Source organism: Serinus canaria, chromosome 1A, assembly GCF_022539315.1.
Source record: "Serinus canaria isolate serCan28SL12 chromosome 1A, serCan2020, whole genome shotgun sequence".
Classification (NCBI taxonomy): domain Eukaryota; kingdom Metazoa; phylum Chordata; class Aves; order Passeriformes; family Fringillidae; genus Serinus; species Serinus canaria.
In genome coordinates this window covers 34,854,243-34,868,404 of record NC_066314.1, presented here as the reverse complement: position 1 = coordinate 34,868,404, position 14,162 = coordinate 34,854,243, and the positions used below count along the sequence as shown (strand labels likewise).

Sequence of the window (14,162 nt, the reverse complement as noted above, 5' to 3'; positions counted from 1 at the left end):
TCAGTGCTTTGTAGTAGTTACATTGGTGTCTTACAGAAAGATAGGAATCACTGGTCTGAGGAACATTTAATTAAGAAAAAAGTATTGCTGGGATTCAGGGTGTTGGGGAGCAGTTTGCATGGAATCTTTATCTCTCTCCTTCCTCAGTTCTTTCTGTAACTACTGGACTGACTTGTTTCAGGTTAGTTTCAGTGGAGCTGGAGTTTTATAACAATGCCTTTGCCATATAGGCAAGTTGCCAAACAGAACTTGCTTATTTTTCATTTCTTTGTGCTAGTGTGTTAAATTACCATGCCTCTTAAGGCAGACATATTTCATAAATTTATCATAGATTGTGTTAAATTGATGCTAAGTTACTTAACTGTTTTAATCTATATGCTTACTTAAGCTGCATATATTCTTGTTTCAGAAAAATATGTTGAAAAACTTTTTGGTATAAACCGGGATCGTATGTCAGTGGATCAGATGGCTGTTCTTCTGGCCAGCAACGTCAACGAGAGTAAAAGTCACAGTAAGTAGCTCAGTAGATTAAATACAATATATATAAATGGGTAAAAACTATATAGGGACCTTGATGATTTTGTAAACCAAGAATATATTTTAATATAATTTATTTATCTCAATATTATAAATTCTGATTATGGTAACAAGGTCTGCAGAGTTTAAGGCAATAATACAACAGTTTTGGAGTTCAATTTGTGGAATTTATTTATTCACTTAAGCACAATAAATTTTAAGTAAAGAGTATTGAAATTTATGCACTTCTATTGAACTCACAGAATCTTTTTATCTAAAATCCTTATTAGGAAAAATATTTCACTCTTGAATACAGAAAAGTGAAAGAATTTTTACTACTTTTTTTACAGCACCTCCACATACAACTTGGAAAGAGAAAAGGAAATGGAGACCAAAGTACTGGAGAAAACCTCTGTTAGATAGTAGCAGCAGTGAAGAGGAACAGTTTGCTGGACCTATTAAATATGGTAATCTGGATGTGTGGCACCCTTTCCAAGAGTACTAGAGGAAAAAAACCAACCACCTGTTTCTAACACTTGATTTTTAAAGGGCTTTTTGAGAAAACCAGTGCTTTTAATAGTTTTCTTTACTCTATATTTCCTGTATGCAGACTTTATTTTGCATAAAATTTTGGGTAAAGGTTGACCTGCACTTGTAATTAGATGAGATTTTTTTTCTTCAGTGTGACTGGAAGTTAGGGTGGAATGTCTAATTATTACCTGTTCTTAAAAGGAGCATGAGGAGCTGTTTTCCTAGAATATTTCAGCCTTGCCCATATACCATTAGGATTTTAAAAAAGTTTTATTTTGCTTCAACAGCACTGCTTTCTCTTTCCCCCTCCTTCTGAACTTTAAATAGTAAAAACATCAGTGTTCAGTTACCTTAAATTTGTAAAGAATTTGTTTGGTGTGAGGTCAGGAGTTAAAAAAAGCTGTGGTTAAGCAAGCATTTGAGACTTGGAAGCTGCTAGAGCATCAGTAACCTGATAACATTTCACATGTGACTCTTGCAGGTAGGAGCCTTAGGATTTGTTAGCAAATCCCTAAAAAGGATTTTTTGAGACTCAGAATTGGGATAAATTTTTTTTGTCAAATGTGTCTAGTTCCTAATGCTGCCTGATGAACTGCCTTAGTTGGTGTCTGTTGATCAAGGTAGCCTTTACTGCTAATTCTTTCATTCCCTCACATTTGTGATATAACCACGTCTCTAGAGACAATACACAGTTTAAAGGGTGCTGAGATAATGCTATTTAGTTGTGATCAATGGTTATACTTGAAATATATAAATGCTACCTCTTGTGAGAGTTACAGGTCACTACTGTTTTAAAAAGGAAATTTAAAAAAAAAAAATTGTCTATTATTTACAGTCCATCCCACAGAACATAAAAAAAGAGTTCCAGTGCTTGATACTGTGGTGACTCCAGATGATGTCCGGTATTTTACAAGTGAGACTGATGACATTTCCAACTTGGAAGCAAGTGTCCAAGAAAACCCCTGTGATGTACAGCTTTGGATTAAGCTTGCGTATAAATACTTGAATCAAAATGAAGGGTATGTCTATTACATTTGAGGCCTTGCTACATTTGCCCTTGCTGCTATGATCAAGTTTCCTATTTGATGTAAGAGAACTTTCTTCAACAATGCCACAAATAATTCATTACTTTAAGCAGGTTAAAAAATAGATTATATTTCCTACTGTATTTAGTACAATATATGAGTAATAAATTACACTGATGGTTTATCTTTGGGTAGATTCTTTTTCAGAATGGAAGTTGATGGAAAGTAATGTGGGAAACGTAACTGTTCTTGTTTGAAAAGTGCTCTAAGATTACAGTGGAATGTTGTGCTTCCGGCAGTAAAAGTGGGCCAGTGAACTCAAGTCATTCTACCCTACAGAGTGAATGGTTGGAATAATGTTTGACATTAGTTTCATCAGCCATCTTTCTTACATGTACAGTTTTGCTAGTTGGTTTTATCCCTGTAGAAATCGTGCAGTTGAGCACTTGGTTTCTTATTTTGTGATTTTTTTTTTTTTTTTTTTTTTAAATTTCGGCTTCCTGAGTTTCTCTAGCTTCTCTTCCTTAAAATTATACTGCAGGGTACCATGTTTCTGTTGGCAATCAGATAATTTGAATAGGAATTCTGTCAGGATGGTTTCATTCATTATGATGATTGACTTCAGTTTTAATAGTGAGATGCAGTTGAGCTACTGTTGCAGGAAGCAAGGGTAATGGAGAGGAGCAGCTCTACTTTAAAAGCCTTGTTTAAACTGGATAGTGGGAAATACAGGAAAAAATCAGTTTAACTATATCAGTAGGTGCCTGAATAATAGAACGGGTAGAACTGGAAATGCCAGTAATCTAAGTATTACTGGCAAGTAGCAGCATGAGAAGATTATGACTTCTAAATGTAAGCGTACTTGGGAAACAATCAAGAAAAGAAGGAAGAAAACCTAGTGGAAGATATGCATCATTTTCTTAAAACAGCCACCTCTCCCATTCCTACTTCCTCAGTACTCTGAAGAAATTTGACTGCTGTAGTAACTGAAAGTAGTGGGATTGGGAAAGCTTCAGACTTAAGCCTGGTTAACTGTGTTAGGGGTTTTTTGAGACTTATTATATAAGTATATTTCTTCTCATAAATGTTCATGCAAAATAATTTCTAAAGATGCTTTCAGAATAAGTGGGACTTCAGAAGTGTTCTGTGGTTTTATGGAAGATGTATTTATGAATTAAAGCTCAGCTCTATGGTTTGCAGTGTAGTCAGTTATTTCAGCTAATCTTATATTACTTGGTGGGCATCATCTCATGACTTTTTATTTCAAAAAATAAAATTTCAATTTTTTAATGTCTTAGAGACAGAATCTATGTGATATGCTGAAATAAAGGCTTATATTTAATGACTGTAGAAAGTAAATATTTATTTACTACGCCTCTAAAATATCTAGTAAAGTTCTTAAGCCTGCATGATGTAAATGCCTTTATATTCTTGCAGCTTGAGAACTTAGTTTACAGCTCAATCTTACCAATTTTAGTTAATTTGGACTCTTATTTGAATTGGCAATCTTCACAGAAGACTTATTTCTGTGCACTATGATAATTGTACCTCCTAACCTCTGAAACTTGAAAACTTGCTGAAGCTTTGAAACCTTGATAGTAAAGGACTACATTTAAGAAAAGATACTGTGCGTGGCTTCCAAAATTAAAAGCATCCATTTTCATATTTGATACTGTGGAAGTCATAATACCAGCACAGCTGATGTGAGTCCTTTTTTTCAATATTTAATTTTTACAGCTCATCATCTGAGTGTTTAGACTCTACTTTAAATGTTTTGGCTCGAGCCCTGGAGAGCAACAAGGAAAATCCTGAAATTTGGTGTCATTACCTCAGACTTTTCTCAAAAAGAGGAACCAAGGAGGAGATACAGGAAATGTGTGAAACAGCAGTGGAATATGCTCCCTCTTATCAAATTTGGTGGACAGTAAGTAAAAATTCCAAAGTACATAATAAATGTTCCTGTAAATGTCTGTTTTCTACTCTATAAAGTCAGCATGCTTGACAGAGAAAGTGTCAAATGAAAAGCACTGTTTTTGAAACTCCAGAAGTTGAAAATAAAACTATTCAAGTTCTTGCAGGTTATTTGTAGAAATCATCAGTTTTCCTCAGGTGTAATAAGAGTTATTTAAAATCAGTGTGTTAAATTGATTGAAAAACATGGGTCTTCTTTTACTATTAAAAGTGGTATCTTTTGAGGTTTAATACGAAAATTTGGTGTTATAAGATAGCAAAAGGCATTATTTGAGGTTTGTGATCTGATTTTTAAAACTTAACCTAGAAGCTTTACTTGTATTGTAATTGTTGTTACTATTATTTATTTCTCTCTAGTTTTTGAATTTGGAGAATTCCTTCGATGGAAAAGACTATGTATGTGGGAGGATGCTACAGTTCCTAATGGAAGTGACAAGAGGAGGAGAAAACCCAAATCTTGTGTCCTTTCAGTTGCTGGAGACTCTCCTCTACAGGGTTCATTTAAGCCTGTTTACAGGAAGACATCAGAATGCTCTTGTCCTGCTGCAGGTAACTTTCCAGTTACCACCCCAGGAGTGTTTCATAGCTTCACCTTTTTAATGTGTGTGACTGTGGTAGTTTGAACTTTAGTGAAACTGTGCCTTCTTTTAGGAGAATTTCTTCAACAAGTAGAGGTTTCTGCTTTGAGTTATGATGCCATTGTAAAAGCTGGATATAGCTTAGAGGGTTTTGTTGCCTACTTGTTTTTGTTTGTGTAGCTAATAGCCTAGACTACTACATGTCAAAATAATTCCTAGGGAAATCCTTTAGTTTTTGGGTTCTTGTAAACCATAGATCAGGTTTTTGCAGTGAAAGGTCTGAGAGTATTGCCTCAGGTATTCAAAATTGCTACAGAAATTATCAAACCAGTAGTTCTTGGGAAAGAACATAGTAATTATCTAACAGTATTGCCCTACTCTAAAACAGTCTCTCTGGAGACTGTTAAATTAGATTTTATTGCTCCCCTCAACTCTGAAGTCATTGAGTTCTCTCAGGCCAGAACTATGACTGTAGAAATAACCTAGGTAACTGTTAACTCTTGCGTCATTGATAAAAGTGGTGGCTGAGGGTGAGAAATGCTCATCACCCTCTCCCAAAGTGGGAGCTCTGTCCTTTCAGTTGTTTCATTCCTGCTAGCGGGTGCCACCTGTTGCTTGCTGCAGCCTGTCACTGCCCTGAGAGTTTGAGAACCTCAGGTTTTTGTCTGGCTCCAGTTGGTGGAATGAGAAAGCACAGTGCTGTGCTGGCTTTCCAAATGTACTGAGAAATGTGACTCCAGATGCATAAAAAGAGCAGGGCTCTGGAGTAAGACCTGTTTTTGTCAAATCAACATGGAAATCCAGGGAGAATTGCACTAGTTGGTTACCCTCACCTTTCTGCAAAGCATCATCACAAAGTCAAACTTTTTTTTTCCAAATTAATCTGAAATGTGTAGCTCAAAAGAATGGCTTTGCAAGAGATTATTTAATTGTATTTCAGAGAGAATAATTTTGAAGTAACTACTGCTTCAGAGTAAAAAGCAGTGTGTATTGGAAAACTTGAAAGCAATTTTTTCCAAGTATTTTATGTACTTATTTTTCAAGTGTTAAGTGAAATGCTTTTGAAACACCAGTTGTCACCAACTTCAGGACATGTCTTCTGCTGAATTTGGCATTAATTTGCAAGTATATTCATTCTCTTGAAAAACGCATTCTTTGATCATACTGTCTTTGCCCAGAAAAATGTTGGGACATCACTAGTCATGAGGTTGTTATGTTTTAGAAAGAAAAAGTGTTTAGACTTTATTTAATTGCATGCTCTAATTATTTTATTTAGTATCCGCTAGTTTAACTGGACTCTTCTATCTTTGCATATGACTAATAGAAAAATTTGAAGTAGTATCCTTGTTCTCAGTAAGGTTTCCAAAACATTTTTTAAGATATGTCTAGAGATGGTGGACTTTAATAAGTGTAACTTAGTAGTTTTATAACTAGAATTTTATAAATAAAAACCCCAAGCAAACCAAACAACCCCAAATGCACAAAACCTAGTAGGGTATAGCAGGTTGACTCCAGGTTGTAGATGAGTTGTATCTAGAGCTACGGTATTACTTCTTATGGAATTGGAAGTATTAGGTGAATAAAGCAGGAAAATGGAATGAACACATGTTGGGAGATGCGTGTTTTCCAAGTGTGTCTTCACTTTTTGCAATAGCAGTCTTCTTTGTTTTTTCTGAACCTTCTACTACAAACTGTGCATAATTTGAATAGCCACACATTCATGTAAGCTGAATATGATTCTGATTTACATAAAGAATTAGTTCCTGTTTTCTCTCTGGAAAAGTTTTGAGAATATTAAAAGCTAGTGGAAGATATGCACTCTTCCTGTTTTTGTTTCCCATTCTTAAATCTTAAAGACTTTGTGGCTGAAATGGAATGTATTTCTTTCAACCTTTACAGAATGCTTTAAAATCAGCAAATGAAAAGATAATATCAGAACACCTTACTGCAAGTGACCGTTGCTTGGCTTGGCTGGCTTACATACATCTAATTGAATTTGGTGTTCTCCCGGTCAAGTTCTATGATCCAGCTAATGTCAGTCCTTCAAGGATTGTGCACAAAGAGCCATTTTTAATACCGTGGCAGACAGTTCAAGATGTGAAGACTGATCCTGATACACTTTTAGCTATGTTTGAAGGTAAGATTAAGGTGGTAAATATTTAATACGTTCTTCTCATGTTGGAATTCAAGACGTATTATTCAACTTCGGAATTTCAAGTCAGTGCTGATGACTGTGTTAATTGAAATAATCCAGTGAATATTGCATTTTGATTTAAGCAGAATAGTGAGGAAAATCCACATTCTTGGGTGCTTAACCAACACTCTTTGAGTTTTTCAATCTGTGGTTTCAGCTCATGGCTTTATCTTGGCAGAATATGATAAATCAGAGAAAAAGACCAGTCAGTGTGATTGTATGACATTGCTAGTTTCTTGGGCTTATGCAAGCATATAGCCAAGCTTCAGCTGTCATTCTTTCTTACCCTTTTTCCCCTCAGTAGGATATGTGTATTGGGAAGTTACTTTCCTGGAATATTAGCGTATTTAATTAAAAGAGGCAGAACAATGCATGTGTTTATCTTAATTCATAGTTCAGGTAAATATAAAAAAATTTTTTTAAATGAAAATAGAAGAAATTGAGTTCTTAGCTTATGGTAGTCCTGCCAGAGGTAGACTTCATAGTAGCAGACAAATACTGTTATATAGTATTTCTAAATGTCAGTATTAAGTGGTTAGCCAGCAGCAGTATGGAGTTGCCACTGAGAAAATACCTATGCTGCTGTTGGTAATGCAGTGTTGAAATACTCAAGGATTAATGGAGTAGCCCAGCTGAGTGAAGGCAGTCTAGCTATGGTAACGGGGTATTCATTGTTGGATGACTTTGTTCTGCTGGGGAGAAAAAGAATATCCTGCATTAACTTTTGCCTCAATAGCTTTAAGCAGCTACGCTGAAAATCCTGGAATGTGATTTTAAATCTAGGGATATACTTCTGTGTGTACGATTGCTTTAAAACTGTTTCATTGGTAGGATGTTTCCTGTTTTTAAAAGGAGTAAGAGATGAAACTGAAAGCTTTGTCTTTGCACTGTAGTGATAAGTAACGAGAGCTTTTCCAAAGATGATCATCTATTGGATGATCTTCTAATAATTTGTGAAAAAAGCACTCTCAGAAATATCTTTTCACACTTAGGTGTTTTCACCTAAGAGTCATTAGAAAGAGTCATTTTGTTATGTTAAGGCTACATATAAATTTGACACTATTTCAGGTGTAAAGGCTTTGTTTTTACTTTTGTTTTGAAGATGCAGTCAAAACATGTACTGATGAAAGCCTTGAGGCTGACAAAAGAATAGATACCTGCTTTCCTCTCTACAGGAATATGATAGCTTTGCTGAAACTTCTTGAGAGGTAAGTTGTTTCAAGACATTCTTAACTGGAGTTCTTCACTCCTCTTTTTTTGTCTGTTTTTGTTAAACTTCTAACCTTTACTCTTTTTTTAAGGTGGGAGTCTGCTGCAGAACTTTGTCGGTCTTTATTGGAGCTCTGCCCTAACAACTGTCAGCTCTTGGAGAGTTTGGCCACCTTGTATTTGCAGATGAAGCAGAGCGAAAATGCCCACAAGGTGTGGATTGGAGCTTTTGAGAAGAATCCTCAGAATGCAGAAATTTTTTATCGGTTGTGTAAATTTCTTGTTTCACAGGTAATACTCCACTTCAAAACTTACTTGCTGGTTTGCTAGCTCGGCAAAGTTTGGGGTTAGTGTATTGTTTAAAAATCTTACAAAATTGATTCAACTTAGTGGAATTTTTGTAAAGTCTAGTACACCTTCCTATAAATAGGAAAAGTATAATGGCAAGACAAGTGACATGATAAGAGATAATTTTAGCAATTACATAAAATCATATCAGATTTATAATCGGTGTTGTTCTAATTCAGTGTTAGTAATATCCTTAAGCAAGAATAACAGAAAGTAAAAGCACACCCTGTAATATTTTTTCAGCTTCTTTCTACTGCTGACTGCCCCATTTAATCTTCATTTGTGAGAAAATGAAGGCAATGGAGCATTGCAGAGATAGACATGCCGCTTGTAATTTATTTTGCTTATATTAGTCTTATCATATTCAGGTTGATGTTTGCTTATATTAGTCTCACCATATTCAGGTTGATGTTTGATTTTTTTTCATTTAAAAAAAAAAAAACCTAAACAACAAAACAGGAAAGGTCAAGCAGTATTCTTCCACTGTTGCAAGATTTCGTGGCAGCTTTCTTTGAGAATACATGCCAAGAGCATGGTCCCATGGATCTCTTAAGGTACGTTTAGAATAATATTTTAATTTAAGTTTTGGAAATATTTGCATTTTCTTTAATTACATGATTAGATAGAACTTTTAAACTCTTGTTTTTTAGCATGGTGTGTTTTGCCAAAACTTCAGTGAATAGGGATTTGGCATAAGGTCTACACTTGTTTTTGCATAGACACTAATTTTTAGAGCCATGAGCATCTAAAAATAAAACAGCAAAAATGTTGAGTGTCTGGATTTGGGTAATGAATATCAATCATATATATACCAAAGTTAGGTTTTAGGTTTTTTTTTTCCCCCTATAGCCAAGAGCCTAAAATTACATATCTAAAATACACTGTTTAGGCACTTGAAAAATACCTCCTTCAAGAGGTCCCGCATGTTATTAATTAAATTATTGTTGAGAAGATACAGGTTTCATGTGTAGCTTGATGATTTTCCCCTGGAATTTAGCACCTATTTGAAAGACAGAAGTTTTGAAATCTGCAAGTTCCCTATGATGCCTGTGAAGGTCTTCAAAGCAAAAGCTTTCCTTGCTAAAGCTTTTTCAGATGAGCTTTTGAAATGTTTTTATCTCTAAGCTAGGTGTTAGATTTTATTCTTGCTTATGTTTGTTTACGTACTTGATGCATTTTATGAAAGGAGAGTCTGTCCTATAAGGCAACATTTAACTTTGTATGTAATGAAAGAGTGAATGCCTTCTTTATTAATTACTTCTGTATTTCTGTGAAATGCTTTCTGTACTGATTTTTTCTGGGTAGAATTAAACTGAAATCTAGAAGTGCATTTTTTTAGTAATTTTCATGAACTGGACTTTGTAACTGAATGTTACACCTACATAGGATTCTTCTGTGTAGAAGGCTATTTTTGTTTACTACTCCTTTTTTCTCTTGTAGATATCTCTTGAATTTTCCAATGCCAATTGAATTTACATCACCTCTCTATAAAGAACATCTTACAGATGATGTTGTTAACCAGCAAATCCCGTATCTATGGCAGATCTACTGGTGAGATTTTCCCAGGAATTTTTGAGAAACAGCTATTGTGTCTGAGTAAAATTGCATTTTCAAAAGCAGAGTATTCATTACTTGCCTAAGGGTGTATTGCTTTGGATTCTCTGAATAAATGATTGGCCAGTCCTTAGAGAACCTACTGGCCTGCTGCACAATGGAGGATAATTTTATGAAACTGAGTTGCATGTCAGCTTAAATTTTCCACTTGAGAAATCTTTCAGAAATTCTGACTTATAAGAATGGTAATAGGTGTGTTCATCTCAAAATGTTTTTTGTTTGTTTTACTTTTGCTTTAGGCTGCTGCTGCTAGTAGTGTTTTTCTTTCTCCTGCCTTTCAGTTGTCTCCCTTTTATTTTACAATAGCTTTACTTTATAAAAGCTTCCATTCTGTTTAGTGCTGATCTCCCCAGCCCCTTGACTCATTGTTTTAGCTGTTCATGGAGAAGCTCCACAGCAAAGTAATGCAGGAGAGTGACCTATTCCTCCACGAGAGGTTGTAAAGGAACATGTCTTTGTCATGTAAACACAATCTTTTTTCTTTTGGCTTTTTTTTTGTTTTTTTTTCTAGTTCTTCCATCTTTCCTTTAGATAGCAGCAGTACACAGGATTGCCAGAGACCACATTATTAGCTGTCTGTACCTTACACCAGTTACTTAACTGTGGTTACTGAGGTGCTGGCTTACACTGTTTTAGAAGTTTACCATTTCATGGTCTGGGTTTGTCAGTCTTTACAAGTAGCTATTTGGCTTTTCAGATAAGTAAAAGGGCAAGGATGATATTGCTTCACATACTGAGCAAAAATCCTCCGAACTTTTTCAACACTTTTGCTTATTGTTTTCAGTTGGTGGACAACTTACAGGTAAAATGTATAGTTTTCAAGAAAATTTGATCAAAACCTTATTTAAAGATTATCTTTATGGGGTTTTTTTTTTGCATTGTCTATTACTATTAACTTAAATACTTCTTAATTTTGTTTTTTAACAAAATATCTCTTGACAAGCTCAGTTTTGGGTTTGGCACTCACACAGTAGAAGCATTGTTACTAAGACACTTGAGGTCACTATTTAGTCATAAGGTGTGCTGACTTAAGCTCAGATTCTCCTGTATTTTAGTGCCTGCTTCTGGGAGGGAAAATAAATATTCTTGAAATAAGTATCTAAATTACTTTCAGAGCTAATAATTGACTGTTTCTCATTTTGAGTTTTGCTGCAGTAAGTGTCTAAGTGCCTGGGCCTGTGTATTTATATTACATTTCTTTAGGTATGGAGGACCAAAAACATTAAAGTTCAGTTTTACCAACTAAAAATAGATTGAAATCTGAAAAGCTTTAAAGGTCTTGTAACAGTATTTTACTTTGAAAGGTCATTTGTGTGTGCACATGTGTGTTTGCACACAAATATTTTAGAAAGAGGAGCAAATAGGTGATTTAGTTACTAATTCCTGGGGAAAGCAGGAGTAGAATCACCCACAGATTATGTAACTTTAGTCTGGAGGGCTCGGTAGCAAGGTCAGCCCTATTTTTATATTTCTGTGTACTCCTTCTTTATGAGATTGTTAAATTTTTCCCCTCATTATCTACTGCATGCCTTACTTTATTTTTTCATTCTTATGTTACACTTTGAAATCTGGAGTTTTCACTGTGTCTTGATCCAAGAATGTGTCTGCTCCTGTCTTTGATTAGGTCTTGTGTGTTGGTCTGTTTTTTTCTTTGAGAAACTGTTGAAAAAAATTTAGGGGGGGTTTTTTTGACCTTTCTTATCGTTTTTTTTTTATCCTCTGATACAATCAGTGTGTTTCTACCCCTGAGCCTGGTAATATTTGTTTGAAGATATTTGTTGCCAGAGAGTGTTACTATTTCTCAAATGGCTTTAATTGGACTGCAAAATGTATTGTTCTGGAGTTCTTGAAATGGGAACTCAGGACTTGTCTCCATATTCTGTAGCAATTAGAGCATTCCTATTAGTATTAGTAAAGGGTACTTTACAGGAGTAGAAGACAGTTTGTAATGTTTATTTTTAAGGGTTGTATTTCAGATTTCATGATTGTTTTAATATTCCTTGTTACCTTACCCATTCTAATAAATTGGCTGATAAATTAGTACATGATAAAGTTAAGCTGAAAACAGTTGGTTTTTTTTTTTGTTGCATCTGAGAGTGGGAAATTCTTAATTGTGTCATTATTACACACAACAGTTTTTATCTTTTTATTATAAACAGTTTGTGCCAGTCTCTTCATGCAAGTGTTGGTGAAGCACTGGATGCTTATGAAGCAGCTCTGGGGGCAGTGATGCAGCAGGAAACTGTTCAGAACATTTGGTTGGAGTAAGTTCTTAAGGGAAGAAAGTTAATTAATCTCAACTATTAAATGAACACTACCAGAACCATCTTTTTTCTTTTCTTTTTTTTTTCTTCCAGTTACCTTGTTTTTCTCAATAGCAAAGTTGTTGAATCCAGCAACAAAGTTCAAGAATTCAAGCTTTTTACTGATCTAGTGAACAGATGTCTGGTGACAGTCCCCACACAATATCCAATTCCATTTAGTACTGCTGATTATTGGACCAATTATGAGTTTCATAATAAGGTAAAAATGTGTCTGTGGGCAGTTTTAGTTAAACAAAGTGGCTGATGACCTGTTAGCAGGTACCTGTAATCTATTTGTTCAAGTCCAGCACCAGTATATGAATACTGAGAGCTCGAAAAAGAAGGAAGTGTCTGAGTGTAGTAGTGTTTTGAGCAGAAGAGTATCTAGCAGTGACCTTTTCAAATAAAGGTCCTGTAATGCAAAGACAAACTTTGACTTGGTAATGAAAAGTGATCTTTTTCTAGAGAAAAGAGAAAATTGGTGAAGGAAGATATGGTTACATAAGAGGGGTCTGCAGATGGAGAGTGTTGATCACAGAAGTTATAATGGTTGAGGAGCAGAAGAAATGAAGTAGGAAGAAAAAGTTGAGCTCTTATACAGACAGAATAAAGCTTACAGAAATCTTGGGTCCCATTTTGCTAACAAGCAGTGCATTTATCTTTATGTATTTAATGCAGGCTAGAAGGACTAAAATAGGTGGTGCTAGCAACTTGACACTAAATTCATATTATACAATTTGATTTATCTACTCTCAAGGGATAAGGTTTGAAGGTGGCAACTCATTTTAGTCATAGTGTTCATAGTTTATCATACCATTATTCTTAGCAAAATAAGACTATAAAGTGGATTAATGTTTATAATTCAAATTCTCCAGGTTATTCTTTTTTATTTGAGCTGCATTCCAAAATCTCAGCATTCCAAAACCTTGGAACGGTTTTGTTCTACCATGCCTACTAATCCTGGACTTGCACTGAGGTATGTAAAAATACTTTCAATTAAGGCAGGAGGTTAACATAACTATTGTTCTTTTGTGCAAGCTATGCATGACTTGCTTTCTACTACAGAAGTAAAACTATTCCTCTATTATTGCATGTTGCTTGAGGCATATTGTCACCTCAGTCTTAGATTTGACAATGTTCTGTTCTATCTACAGACAGGTTATAACTTTACACAAATTAACTCTGCATTGTACATGATGACTTCAAATGGTCAAAATTTCAAGTGGGTAGGGAAATGTCAGATATATATTAAAATCTTGTTGTTACTTGATAATCTATTGGAAGTATAGTTCTAGAACAGATAAAAATGGATATACCAGTCTATAACAGTGCTAGCTTAAGGCTTAATTTGATATTTATTTAGGAATAATAAATCATAATTTAAAGGAAATGTGATGGGAAACAACCAGTTAATATAAGCATTGCCCTGGCTCTTACTTGAATAGTATTTCAAAATGTGCTCTGCCAGGATGGGAGTCCATATTTTACTGTGTTCAGATGCACTGAACGCATGAGTATGTGAGTACTGTTAGGAAGTCCCAAAACACTGTTCATCATCAACAGTGACCCCAGAGAACTCAAAGCAAGGCTCATGTGTGGTTGTGGGCATGGGGAGAGTGAGACACACCTGCCTTTGGCCCATGAAGTTGAATGGCTTCATTTTAAACCAAGTTGCGATTCTGTCTAGATGGAACTTGCAGCTCCCTTAGTGTTGATACTGCATGAAATGGGTGAGCAGAACTGACTGAATATTATCCCTAGCCCCATTACTATGAAACTAATTTGTCTCTTTTCAGATGTTACCTTGTGCATGCTAAAGGTGAATCCAGTTGTAATATGCCAAGATCATGTGTTCTCTCTGATTTCACACTTA

At 35.1% G+C, this 14,162-nt stretch overlaps 1 protein-coding gene across 5 annotated transcripts in view; it reads left to right on the top strand.

Moving 5' to 3' along the window:
• The window catches only part of ZFC3H1 (zinc finger C3H1-type containing), a 41,719-nt gene that overhangs the window by 23,178 nt on the left and 4,379 nt on the right, over positions 1-14,162 (top strand). For all 5 annotated transcript variants that reach the window (XR_007779803.1, XM_050984366.1, XM_050984355.1 and 2 more), the window contains exons 19-31: positions 410-511; positions 867-983; positions 1,883-2,066; positions 3,810-3,996; positions 4,401-4,592; positions 6,521-6,758; positions 7,918-8,023; positions 8,117-8,315; positions 8,832-8,926; positions 9,813-9,923; positions 12,146-12,250; positions 12,344-12,509; positions 13,165-13,265. Coding sequence is in view for 4 of the 5 variants with exons in the window: in XM_050984366.1 (XP_050840323.1) it covers positions 410-511; positions 867-983; positions 1,883-2,066; positions 3,810-3,996; positions 4,401-4,592; positions 6,521-6,758; positions 7,918-8,023; positions 8,117-8,315; positions 8,832-8,926; positions 9,813-9,923; positions 12,146-12,250; positions 12,344-12,509; positions 13,165-13,265 (1,903 nt within the window). In the remaining variant the exon portion in view is untranslated. The remainder of the gene's footprint in view (positions 1-409; positions 512-866; positions 984-1,882; positions 2,067-3,809; positions 3,997-4,400; positions 4,593-6,520; positions 6,759-7,917; positions 8,024-8,116; positions 8,316-8,831; positions 8,927-9,812; positions 9,924-12,145; positions 12,251-12,343; positions 12,510-13,164; positions 13,266-14,162) is intronic.